This window comes from Takifugu flavidus, chromosome 19, assembly GCF_003711565.1.
Source record: "Takifugu flavidus isolate HTHZ2018 chromosome 19, ASM371156v2, whole genome shotgun sequence".
NCBI classification, from domain to species: Eukaryota; Metazoa; Chordata; class Actinopteri; order Tetraodontiformes; family Tetraodontidae; genus Takifugu; species Takifugu flavidus.
In genome coordinates, this window is record NC_079538.1 from 795,001 (window position 1) to 807,620 (window position 12,620).

The 12,620-nt window shown below is 41.6% G+C and overlaps 1 protein-coding gene across 4 annotated transcripts; it reads right to left on the reverse strand.

The window, feature by feature from the left end:
* Nucleotides 1-3,330: 3,330 nt before the first annotated feature.
* Nucleotides 3,331-6,729, reverse strand: LOC130516208 (peptidase M20 domain-containing protein 2-like). Of its 4 annotated transcripts, none has more exons than XR_008947386.1 (7): nucleotides 6,200-6,729; nucleotides 5,087-5,235; nucleotides 4,753-4,895; nucleotides 4,529-4,683; nucleotides 4,184-4,319; nucleotides 3,957-4,107; nucleotides 3,331-3,585 (listed from the first exon to the last, which is right to left on the reverse strand). XR_008947386.1 is itself a non-coding variant. In XM_057017103.1 (7 exons), exons 1-7 carry the CDS (start codon nucleotides 6,599-6,601, stop codon nucleotides 3,431-3,433), a joined length of 1,155 nt encoding a protein of 384 aa, XP_056873083.1. In that variant the 5' UTR covers nucleotides 6,602-6,729; the 3' UTR covers nucleotides 3,331-3,430. The 4 variants fall into 4 exon arrangements, 3 of the variants coding, with proteins under 3 accessions (XP_056873083.1, XP_056873082.1, XP_056873084.1); XM_057017103.1 differs by having other exon boundaries at nucleotides 4,050-4,064; XM_057017102.1 differs by having other exon boundaries at nucleotides 3,957-4,064; nucleotides 6,200-6,728.
* Nucleotides 6,730-12,620: the final 5,891 nt, after the last annotated feature.

Genomic DNA, 12,620 nt, shown 5'->3' on the forward strand with positions numbered 1-12,620 from the left:
TGACAGGAAGTTGGACACAGGGGGTGTACGTGGTCCACTTCCAAATGCAGTGGGTACTAGCTAATATCTGGACACCAATGCGATGTGAAGAAAGAAAAGAGCGAGACGTTTTGATCTTCTAGACAACAAACAGGCTTTCTTTGTTGACAGTGACAGAGTCGACTGTCGTGTTTTTCTGAAATACAATGGGATGGCATGGCAGGGTCAGCGCTGGTGCTGAGGGGCAGATCACACCTGAAGGCTCTCCTTGCTGCAGCACGTGGATAAACCACAGCCTGGCAGATGCCTTTGAAGAGGCTCTGGTTCGATATGTGCAAACAGAAACATTAATCCTCGGGATCATTGTACATTACATTACAGTATATTAAACTAACAGAACATATAAATGGACCAACTACCATATGAGGTATAATAAAGCCACATTTCCTTATCTCAGTTTTTGTGGAAAGAGCTCCTGTAAGTGATTGATTCTTTTCTTTTTTTTTATTGCAACTTTCAAATAGTAGGAGAGGAGGGATTTCTATTATTTGACTTACCACCAGAGGGCCATTGAAAGGCTTGTTTGTCTTCTCTTTTCTATTATATATTCATAGGCAATCAAAGATATGGGTGAAAGCAATGATATAGCAGAGTCTGATGCTCTGTGAATTCTTATTTATTTATTTATTTATTTATTCATTCATTCATTCATTCATTCATTCATCCATTTATTTATTTATTTATTTATTATTTACTACATGCTTTTTTATTATTATTCTTTCAACTTACTCGAGTGGATGAGGAGACCCAGGTGAGGAGGATAAAAAAAACATTACCATCTCAGCCCATCAATTAGCTTGCATTACACTGAGGTAAAACACCAAGATAAATAATTCCAAAATATAAATCTATTTACAAAAAATAAGATAGATTAAAATAGATAGACCCTGACCTAACTAACCCTAACCCTAACCCTAACCCTAACAGACAGACAGACAGACAGACAGACAGACAGACAGACAGACAGACAGACAGACAGACAGACAGACAGACAGACAGACAGTCTGGTGTCTCCCTTAGTATATTAAACTAAAGCAACAATAACACAAGTTCGAACGCAACAAATGTTTTAAATCATGTGTGTCGCTGTGTTTTAACGCACATTTTATTGTAAACTTCCAATATTCACTGTGTCTGGGTGGTAACAGTTGCCATTGTCACCAATAAAAACTAACCAGTTTGGAACTATTATAGCCAACAAATTAAATAAAAGAACTTAAAATCCATTTTCAGGGACGTAAAAAAAATTGCCTAAAATATAGAAGAGTGAAGGGAGAGCCACACATCACCGAAATGCCATGAGGGATGGGGTTCAGAACATAATTTCACTATGGTTTTTTGGCAATCCAGAGATTGAAAAACACTCTGGCTTTTCTTATGAAGGCAGCAGGTTTCTGTTTACCCACTGAGACTGAAAGCCTTTGAGCTCTGACAGCCTGTTGCTGCTGCTGCTGCTGCTGCTGTGGAATGAGCTTCTGTGTTGAGTTGCTTTTTGGTGCAATTAGGCCTCCTGGCCTGCTTTCTCTCAGACAGATGTTGAGTGTAATGATGCTCACACGAGTGTGAACAATCCAGCACCTCTCTCACCATCCACCAGCTCAAGTGTCTCTTTAAAAGAAGCCTGGAATTGTTCCCTGCAGGCCCCACATGCTGTCGCCTCATAGGTTGACCGAGCCATCAGAGGTGCTGATTATAATGAGAGCATATTATGGTCACAGTGATCTGGCATGGGTCTGTGTCTCCACCCGCTGGCAGATTGACAGCGGTGCAGTCCTTGAACGGTTTTGGAATCCTTGAGGTCGCTACAGTTTGGTTTTTTCTTAAATAATGATATTGCAGAAACGTTTTCAATGAACCAGCAGGGTAACAGAATGTTCAATGTTAAGTCAAATATTTGTCAGGTTGTTTAATCCCCACTTATTCATCGTCTTTGCCCAGTCACTTTATTTAATAACTCATATAATTTACACCTTTGCCAACATTTTTGAAGCACTATCAAGTTATACTGACCATATATAGTCAAACAGCAGCTGTTAGCTGGTCATGTATCTAGTTAAATGACAGTTTATCTTTGTGGTTTATTTGTCTATTGTCAGTCAGTCAGTTAAATAAAGAAGAAAAACACACTGAAAAAAAAGTTTAATCAGTTATTTTGAATGTTGATTTATGCAATGAAGTGAAATTTCAATGAAAACTAAATTCTTCTCAGGCACAAGCCTGTAAAATGAGGTCAGACTGTAGAATCTGGAACTATTTCTCTGCTTTCACCTCAGCACCTCCTCTGTCTTCTTATATTAGGATGAACTCAAAGCCACTAAGTCTGTTTGTGCTTTCAGCCATAAAGTATCTCTGTGCTGCATTACACACCTTAACTAAAGATGGACCCTTCAGGGGTCTTTTCAGCAGCTGATAAAATGAGGGTCTGACTAACTTTGACCTCTGTAAAGAGCAAAATTTGACCAGATCAGGAATGAATTCTATTTTTACGCCTTCAACTCCGTCTTATTTGGAGGCGAGACAGCAACCTGTGTGAAACTCAGCTAATGCAGCAGACACGTCTGCAGATTATGTCATGGATGGAATCGTTTAACTGACTCAGCATCATCCGCTGTATAACTGTGAATTAATGAGAAGGCGTCTGCCAGGAAACCCATTTATATTTTTACAGTATCATAAAGTACTTTTTTGTTAGTGTTAACATTTTTTTTTAAGCTGAACTGATCATTCAGCAGGTTATTAGCTTATTGTTACATTTTCAAGAACTCCAACAGTATGTCATAACAATAATACGTATTGATATTTCTGTTTTTTCATGGCATGTAGAGATCTTGGCATGCAGCAAAGAAACTTTCTAATGTTGCAATAAGAAGAAGCAGCAGGTGTGCTGAGCAGCTGTCAAGGTCTTCCAGGAGACCTTTTTACATTTAGGTTGTAGTTTTGATGGAGAGGATGTGGAAGAGCTGTCTGGTCCCAGCGTGAACCGGTTGGAGAACTTAATGGTTTGTCTGGTTTGGTCACCAGTTTGTTCTGGTGTTAGACTTGAGCAATTATGAGAGTTTACAGTATAAGAGGAACCTCTGGTGGCCACGATTTTAATAAATCCAGTAAAGTGTCCCTATGCTTGTGTCCAGCTACGATAATATTGGGTGTTGAATCGATTTCTTGAATTTATTTGAAGAGGTGATGTTATTTCCCCCGAGTCAGATGAGTTTAGAGTCCGTAATGTAAAATAGTACAGGGTTTGAAGGCTAGAGGAGTTTTAATAATGCTACAGTATGAAGAAAGCAATACTTTTATTTCACTGTTTCTTTATTCCAGCCGACATTAAACAAGTTTATTTGGATATGATACAATCATGGCTATCGATCGTTTCTTTATTAGGCTGGAGGGTTCAGACCCCGTTTGACATCTTGTCATCCTTCAGTTTGGCCTCGGTGAACTCCTGCATCACCCTCTGCATCGCCTCTGGCTGCAGGAGCAGATCCAGGGCCGTCATGGCCAAGGCCTTGGCTGTCCTCAGGGTGAAGAACTGTGCTTTTTCGTCACCTGCACAATGATGTCATCATCAACCATAAAAGTGTGATAGGAGCCCAACCATCACAGCCATCAACACCATGACATGAGTCCTTGAAGATAGACCCCTGACCCTGGAACAGGCAACACTCGTCCCTGATTTTGCTCTCAACTGTGACCATGTTGAATCATATTAATTTGGGTCCAAAGGAGGTCCCACAGCAACCAAGTTACTGTAGCTGCTTTGGTCATGAGGGGATGCAACCCTGATAGCTACTGTAATATTGGGATCCCCTTAACTCCAGCTGAAAGTCAAAATTAAAAGTGTAAAATGTGGGGACAATTATTAATTCACTATTACTTGTGCTCTGTGCAAGGTAAGTGGGGGTCATAATTAGGCATACCTGCAGCAACAGTGTATTCTGGGGTGTGGTTCAAAGCATTGGAGCCAATATAGAAATAGGGGTGGATGCCAGGAACTGCAAAGGTCACATTACCAAAGTCTGTGGAGCCTGTAAGAGAGAGCAGAGCATGGCTGGCTGACACCCTCATGCTCTGACGGGGATAATTCAGCCTTTCACAGCTTCAAATAGGATCCTGCAATGAGAAGAAGAAGAGGAAGCACACGTGCCAGATTCGTTCCTCAGAACATCTTCATCCGTGGTGAAGTCCATCCCTAGAGTCTTGCCGTTTCTCTCGAACAGCCTCTCGAGCTCAGCGACACGCAGGATGTTGTCCAACTGGTTCCTTGCATATTCAACCTCAACCTGGACAGGATAGACACTTGTGCGGTGTTAAAGGTTGATAGCGACCTGCTAAACATCAAGACCAAGCTTGTGTGCGTGGATAAATCATTGCTATACATGCTTGCTTTGACATGCTTCATTTTAGCTGTGAAGACAACACAGCTAAAATGAAGGCTAAGTACATATCATAAACTGACAGCTGTCTTTTTTGGTTTGTTGGTTGTTTATACCGTGCAGCCAGTAGCTACTGCAGCTGATCTGAAGCATCTCTCAGCTTTCTCCTTCAGGACAGGCAGCTCAGCTCGGGTGGGAGTCCTCAGATAGTACTCCAGCTCAGTGTAGTCAGGGATGATGTTTGGTTTCAGTCCGCCGTGCTTGATGATGCCTGCACGACACGAGGCACTGTAAGCCGACTTTGCTCACAAGCAGCGCGCGTGCAGTCGCGGCTCCTCACCATGGACTCTCCAGTCTGGTCTCATCTGCTGCCGCAGCACGGACAGGTTGTTGTAGCACAGCACAGCTGCGTCCAGCGCGTTGACGCCTCTCCATGGGTAGCTAGAAGCATGAGCGGTCTTACCGTGGTACTTGATGGTTACACTGGAGAACACCAAATAGAGGCAGGTAGAAACAGTTATATGATAGAAATGTGCTGCAACCTACCGGAGCAGATGGAAGAAAGTTCAACTGCAGGTTATTTTTCAATGAAACACGTGAGTAACACTAATGTGTGCAAACTTTATGGAAGAGGATTGTTTAATAGGGAAAAAAAAGTAGAGCAATAAACCTACTCGTGTTCAGCCACACAGGGCAGGTAGGTGGCATCTTCCTTCGATGGATGGGCCATGAACACCACGTCAATGCCCTTAAATACCCCCTCCTTTAGCAAGTCAATTTTACCTCCAACATCCTCCTCAGCTGGGGTCCCCAACACTGTTACCTGTGGAGGTATATGGAGCATATACATTTACATTAACTGTTTAATAATCTTATCTTATTCTTATATTTATGTTCTAATTTTATTTCTATTTTATTTTATGCTTATGTAAATATGTTTAATAATCTAATCTTATTTTTATTTCTATGCTTATGTTCTAATCCTATTTGTACTTTTTTATTGTATTTCTATGCTTATGTAAATATGCCTGCTGCTATTTATGTTTATATACTATATTTATATTTCTTTATGTCCATGCTGCTACAATTCAATTTCCCTACAGGGATGAATAAAGTAAATCTTAACTAATCTTATATACAGTATATTGAGCAAGTTGTTAGATCTCCTACAGAAACTGTGAGCTCCAGATGCACTTTTCTTTGCATCCGTTCCACACTAGACCACTTGACCACTTAGATGACATTTAACTAATGCTGCATATCATATATTTGAATATCTGATCTGTTGCACATTTCCATATATTTTAATTTGTTTGTGTTTTACCCCTGTGCACTGTAGATAGTGTACTTAGCTAAAATTACTGTAAATAGGCTACCACCTGTATTTATTTATTTTTAAATTCTACAGGAAATTTTTGTTATAGTTGGTGTAGCTTCATTTATAGAGTTTCACTGTACATTCATGAATAGGAATAATGTCTAAGTCTACACCCTGCACTAATTCACTAACTAATTCTGTAATCTATATCTAGTCATTAAAGTTCAATATGTTGGAGGTACAATATTTGCCTACAGTTATTCTGGTCAAACTTGAGGGTGTTTGAAATTTTCCTCACAGTGCCACCTACCGGTAGTCAGTGTGAACAGCAGCCCCAGGCGCTGCGGAAATAGTCTCATAAATGGACATTTGTGTTTAATAATTAGACAGAAGGTATAGAGATACAATTCAAACAGGGGGCAACAAACTATGAATCCTCAGTCATAAAGACTCTAACATGGAACTGCACCTGGACAGGGACCCCCTCCTGTGCGCCCTCCAGCGCCGCTTTGAGCCCCACAGCTGCGGCGGCTCCGACCTCCGCGATCAGGTTGTGGCCACACGCGTGTCCAATCCCGGGCAGGGCGTCATACTCGCACAGGAACCCCACGTTCATCGTGCCCTCGCTGTCGCCTCCGGTTCGCCACGTAGCTCGAAACGCGGTCTCAAGTTTGAAGTGGCTGTCCACGGTCCAGCCATGTTCGTGGGTGAAGAAGGCCACCAGCCTGTCATGAGCCTCGGTTTCTTGGTACGCCAGCTCCGGACAGCTCCATATGTCCTGACTCAGTCTGTGCAGCTTTTCCCTGGCTTCGTCTATACTGCGGCAAACTCTATCTTTCAGTTCTATCAGCCTTTCTTCATTGTCAGTCATTTCGTTCTCTTTCGGATAATTTGTGTTACTTTATGAATTTTAACCAGGCGACGAACAAGCATAACAAGTGGTGACGGGACGAGCGACACTGGTGCGTCAACACTGTGCCGAGAGCTCAAAGGTGAAACCCCGTATCGGTGCGTGTATTGCTTTAAGAAAGAATCAGGTGACCGATACAGGAATTGTATCGTTTGGATGTGCTGCGCCAAAGTGTGTTTATAAGGAAACAAACTGTATCGACATGTCGTGGGTTTGTTGGATGGAGTTTTGCAGTTGCGTGATTATGGATCGTTCTAAGAAGTTTTCCCCAGTGTGGAATAATTTTGATCTTGTGACTCCAAACAAGGGAAATCTTTTTCTCCATTGAGGATTGTTTACTGTTGTATACAATTTTTAACGGTGGCGCATTGCACTCACTTTATTCAACAAGTGAATGACCTGTGATACATATGATAGTCAGTTAAAAAGCCTTACAGTTGCTTTATTCATTTTATCTCATAATAACGAGGTCCTGATCTCGAAATCATGAGATAGGGTGTCTATTTTTTTAACAAGTGAATGCAATGCGCCACCTTAGTTTTTACTCTGTTCTAGTAAGAGGTTTGAATTGTTTGTAACTTTTTATGTTATTGTAGGTGAAGTGTCGGCTCTGCTCCACAGAGCTCTCTTACATCAATAAGAGCACTTCATCAATGCTGAGGCATTATAGAGCTCGGCATGGCAGTGAAGAATTGGCAGATACTCGTGAGAGAACCAGAAAACATATCCACATCTGCATCAACTTGCACTTAAAACTCTCTGCTCACCATCGTCATCTGCACCGTGTGAAAGAGTATTTTCTAAGGCTGGGGAGCTGGTGTTTAAGAGGAGAAATTGCCTTGGAGCAAAGACACTCCAAAAACTTTTGTTCCTCAATAAAAATTCATAAACTAATCACTTTTTTGTATTATTTCATATGATTTAACAGTTAAGTTAACAAAAAATGTGTGTACATAAGTAAAAAATTGTAACTCTGAATTGTAACTCAAATTTGCTCTTTTACATACCAACTCAGTTTAGCAAACAAGGAATTCCTTTACCTGCAATCATTTTATAACTACTGCAGGGGTCACTAGTGGGTGACCAACAATCAATACAGTGCCGACACAGTTTGTGTAGTGTGTCAATACACTCCTTGAGGTATCATCACTAATCACTAATAACAAGGCCTTTAAACTTTCAGCTGCACGTAGCGCGCTCACCCAGAGCAACAACAACAGTCATGGCCGACTACCAAGCAACACGTGTGCAATGTTCTGACCAGCAGAGGAGTATTTGTTATATTCGCCAAGGACATAACGGCACAATAAAATATCTAGTGTAATAAATTATAAAGCCACATTTTCATGCTATACCAACACATACAACACTTTACTATCATTAACAATAATAAAAATGATTGTGCATCTTAGATATTACATGTCCAACCGACTTCAGTGAGCCTCTAAAACACCACAAAAATGCAACAATTGATACAGGTGCTTCATTTTAGCCAATTCAATGTTGCTATAAGACCAAATTACATAATGTGAACGCTGTGCTGGTCCTCAATTGTGACTCTTCCAAGGAGTCTCTGAACTGCTGACAGTCTCACAGGCTGCTGGGCTTTTTAATCAGGTGTAATTAATACAATGTATTAATGAAAGGTTTTAATTGCACTGCTATTTATTTTAGGGTATTTGGGTATTCACCACATGAAAACCATATTCAAGAAAATAAATGTCTAAATTCCTGCCTGTGTTATGTGTGGGGCCCCTATATTGTACCGTATTTTCACGACTATAAGGCGCACCTAAAAGCCTAGAATTTTCTAAAAAATCTACGGTGCGCCTTTTAACCCGGAGCGCCTTTTGTATGGATTACGGTAATATTGGTTAATCGCGGCTACCGTAGTCAGTAGGCGTGGCCGAGGTAACAGCAGTAAATTCAGTCCGAAACCGTTTCTGTCTGTAAAGACCCCAAAATGGCTCCTTGCAAGAGACGCGCTTTTGACGCAGAGTTCAAACTGAAGGCTATCAGTCACGCGGTTGAACACGGAAATAGAGCAGCGGCAAGAGAATTTAACGTGAACGAATCAATGGTGCGGAAGTGGAGGAAGCAACAAGACGACCTGCGCCAGGTAAAGAAGACTCAACGGAGCTTCCGAGGAAACAAAGCAAGAAGTGGATTAACAAAGGAACTCCAGCCGCTAGATATTGGTGTCAACGGGGCATTCAAAGCTAGACTGCGAACTGCGTGGGAGCGGTGGATGACGAACGGCGAACACACGTTCACCAAGACGGGGAGACGGCGCCGAGCGTCATACGTCACTATCTGCCAGTGGATCGTAAATGCCTGGGCATCGACCGTGGTCCGAGCTTTCGGGAAGGCAGGGATTGTCACTGAAATGCCAGACAACACCAGCGACACCGACCCTGATGACGACTTTGACGAGACGGAGCCGGCCATGTTGGACGCCGTATTCGCACAACTGTTCAATTCGGACACCGAAGAAGAAGAATTCGAGGGATTCCTGGATGAGGAATGAACTGCTAAAGTGATCTTTACGTGTTTCTTTTGTGTGTTTACAACTTAACAAGGCTGGTCATACTGTGAATATGGAAATTACCGTTTGAACAACGTTGTTATATTGCTATTGTTATATTGCTATTGCTATCGCTTTGCACTACTTCGAGAGTTCGAGTTACCGTATATTGTGTTTGCACTAACGTTTGATTTACCGCAACGGTACTACGTGATAAAAATGTTGCACTAAATCGAAGATTTATTAAACTCCACTATCCACTTGTGATAAAAATGTTGCACTGCCTGTTATAACTCGCTGTTATTAAACGAACTGTGTTACGCGAAAACACTACGTCACTCGGGAAAAATAATAAAACAGCTGTTTATTCGTTTTGGGAGTGAATAGAGTTGTGAGAACGACGGTTTGCATTCTATTAATAAAGTTTGACTGACTTATCTGGCTGTTTTATTGACATTCCTTTTAGCGCAGCTCGATCTAGTGAACGCGTCATGAAACCACAGGCACTACGCAGTTTCTATGCTATGCGCCTTATAACACGGTGCGCCCTGTGTATGAAAATATTTCTAAAATAGGCTGTTAATTGAAGGTGCGCCCTATAATACGGCGCGCCTTATGGTTGTGAAAATACGGTAATAAAAATCTGTCTCATCACTTATGAAACAGTTCAGTCTGTTGGAAATTGAGCCCTGTGCACGCGGTCGTGCACCGCGGATATACTTTTCACTTTCAAAGTTAAGTTTTGTAGGTGGAGAACAGGGGATTTATCAGGAGTTTGCAGGGCTCCTTCTGCTCTTGAGAAGACCTTCGTTCTTCCATTTGCATTGTTCATCTTTGTTCCTTAATGGCAACACTCCCTCTTCTGATTTTGAAAAAGTATTCTACCCATCCACTATTTGAAGAGACATTAAAAACCTTTTTAATCAAGTGAAATAATCTATATATTTATTAAAACGTTAAATGGATGTGCAGTGCTTTGTTCATTAAAAGATGTTCCTAAACAACAACCTTTACCCCATGCTACAATGTATCTGCTTAAAAACATGGACAGAATGAAAAATGGCATTCACTGAAATTCAGATTTTGCTGTACTATACTGGAGCAGCTCATACTGATGTTAAAATGTGTTTGTGCAGAGGTCCAGTAACAATGGCATTGAAATGCATTCATTGCAACTGCAATGTGCAAAAACTGCTGACATTGTTAATAGCTCATTGTGTGAGCTGAGAGGAAACTCCAGGATTCCCCCCAGTATGCGATAAAGATTCAGACATGAAATATGATGAGGATGACAAATGGTTCCCCTTAGGTCAAGGTCTTAACAAAGAAAAAGCTTAATGTTTAAATTCAGACTCATGAGGAGCTTTCAGCATGGACGCTGGAATATTTTTTAGATTTTTTTATGACCTTGGCACGTGAACATGTCTTGACCCTTAATGGTGGTTTATTTCCCTTTTAAAAATGCATCTGTATGGTCATCATAGTTAGACAATGTGCTGCTCTGAATCAACAGCGTATATCCGGGATGCTGAGAGGCAATTAGCACCAGGAGGTGGCGCTGCAGCATTGAATAAGATTAAGGTGACGTCAATTACACATTTTTCACCCCTCTTTTATACAATATACATCAAATTATCGAGTGGTGAGGGAAGCTTATACTGAATTGCTTTTTTAAAATGTTCATGTCAAATGTTACATTGAGTATGTTCTTCCTTTGTCCCCAACAAATTTGTAATTTTGAGTCCAGTCGTTTCCCAGCTCTCCTCTAGATGGCAGTCTTTCATTTTCCTCCTCGAATGCTTAAACGATTTCGCCTGCTCTAAATTAGGACCACTCACATCAAAAATTGAAAATATATATTAATTGCATGTGTAATGGACTGAGAACAAAATAATTAATGAATAAGCAGTGGAAACAAATTCATAACTCATTACATTTAATAGCTTTAAGCTATTGTCATCAGACAGGTACAACAAATTTGTTCTGCACATGTGAAAACTTCCTCTAGCGATGCTCTGGCAATCCCTGATTTCTGATCACATGTAGCCGCAGTTAGACATGAAGGACAGGATTTCAGAAAATGTCCCTCAAATAGCTTTTGCTTTGGTCGGGACACTTAGGACAAGGACAAAGACGTGTGATGCTGATGTCCATGCTGTTGGCAGCATTAGTGCTTCTATGTCACCTGCAGTGTTCCTGTTTGCACCCAAAGTGCCAGACTAAAGGAAACTTGATTAGAGTTCTGCAAGAGAGGAGTGAGAGAGTAAGAGAGAGAAAGGAGAGAGAGAGAAAGGACAGAGAGAAAGGGAGAGGGGGTGAGAGAGGAGAGAGGTGTGAGAGTGAGAGGAAAGGAGAGAGGCGATAGAGAGGAGAGAGGAGAGAGGGGTGTTGAAGCAATGCCTCAGTAAGATTTACTGCAAAGTCACAGCAGCTGTCTTTCAGCAGAGCGAAAAGGGAGATGAGCAGCATGTTTTGTCGAATCCATCTGAAAATCTTCCATTCAGTGCTTTGTAGACAGTTGCTTTCCTCACCAGACAGCCGGTTTGTGAAGTCTAAAGTTTTAGAGTGTGTTTAGTCTGCCGGGTCAACCTTGATTGATGGACTGCTGTCAGAGGAACACTATAAAAGCCATGAATGCAGCTTCAGTGTTGAATCAAATGTATAGATTTGCATATACTTTCTAAACTTTCTGGGTATTACAGCACATTTCTGGAATGGGCAGTTGGACTTCTCAACATATCTATCCCAATGTGTCCGGTCACACCACCTACAGCACCACCAGCACCTTGAGTGATGAGTCCGTTCCCCCATTTATGACTGCAGCTCTTTATGTGGTGCCAGTGCCATCATCCAGTGTGCTGCTGGCACAATGAAGTGAATGGATTGGCCTCATCAAGGACAACCATTAGTCAGCCCGCAGACAGCGGTGGATTGCCTCTCCTCTCCTCTCCTCTCCTCTCCTCTCCTCTCCTCTCCTCTCCTCTCCTCTCCTCTCCTCTCCTCTCCTCTAAGCCTGCTTATTTAGAAACTAAAATCCATTCTCCTGACTTTTTTCAAGAAGACAACAATAGCTCAGTTTATCAGTGCAGGTCCATCAATAAGTCCTTTTCTATGAAAAGATTGAATACGCTCAGAATGACCCCCCAGCAGAAGCAGCAGATATCTGGATCCAAGTTCTCCTTCAGCTATTTTGTAGCAATGGAAGTCTGTTTAGTTTAAATATTTTTGCAAAGTTGCACCGTTCAGGTTCTCATGAGTGATTATCCAATCACAGGAAGCGTACAAGACCTTCTAGCTGGCCATGGAGTCGCACCCTGAAGATCTCATTGGCTAACACACTGACCATGTGCGTTCATTTACCGTGCACAGGAGCCTGCTTCAGGCAGATTCACACAACCTGCCAACACCAGTTAGCTGAAAAATGATTGGATAAAACCATAATACACAACACTAGAA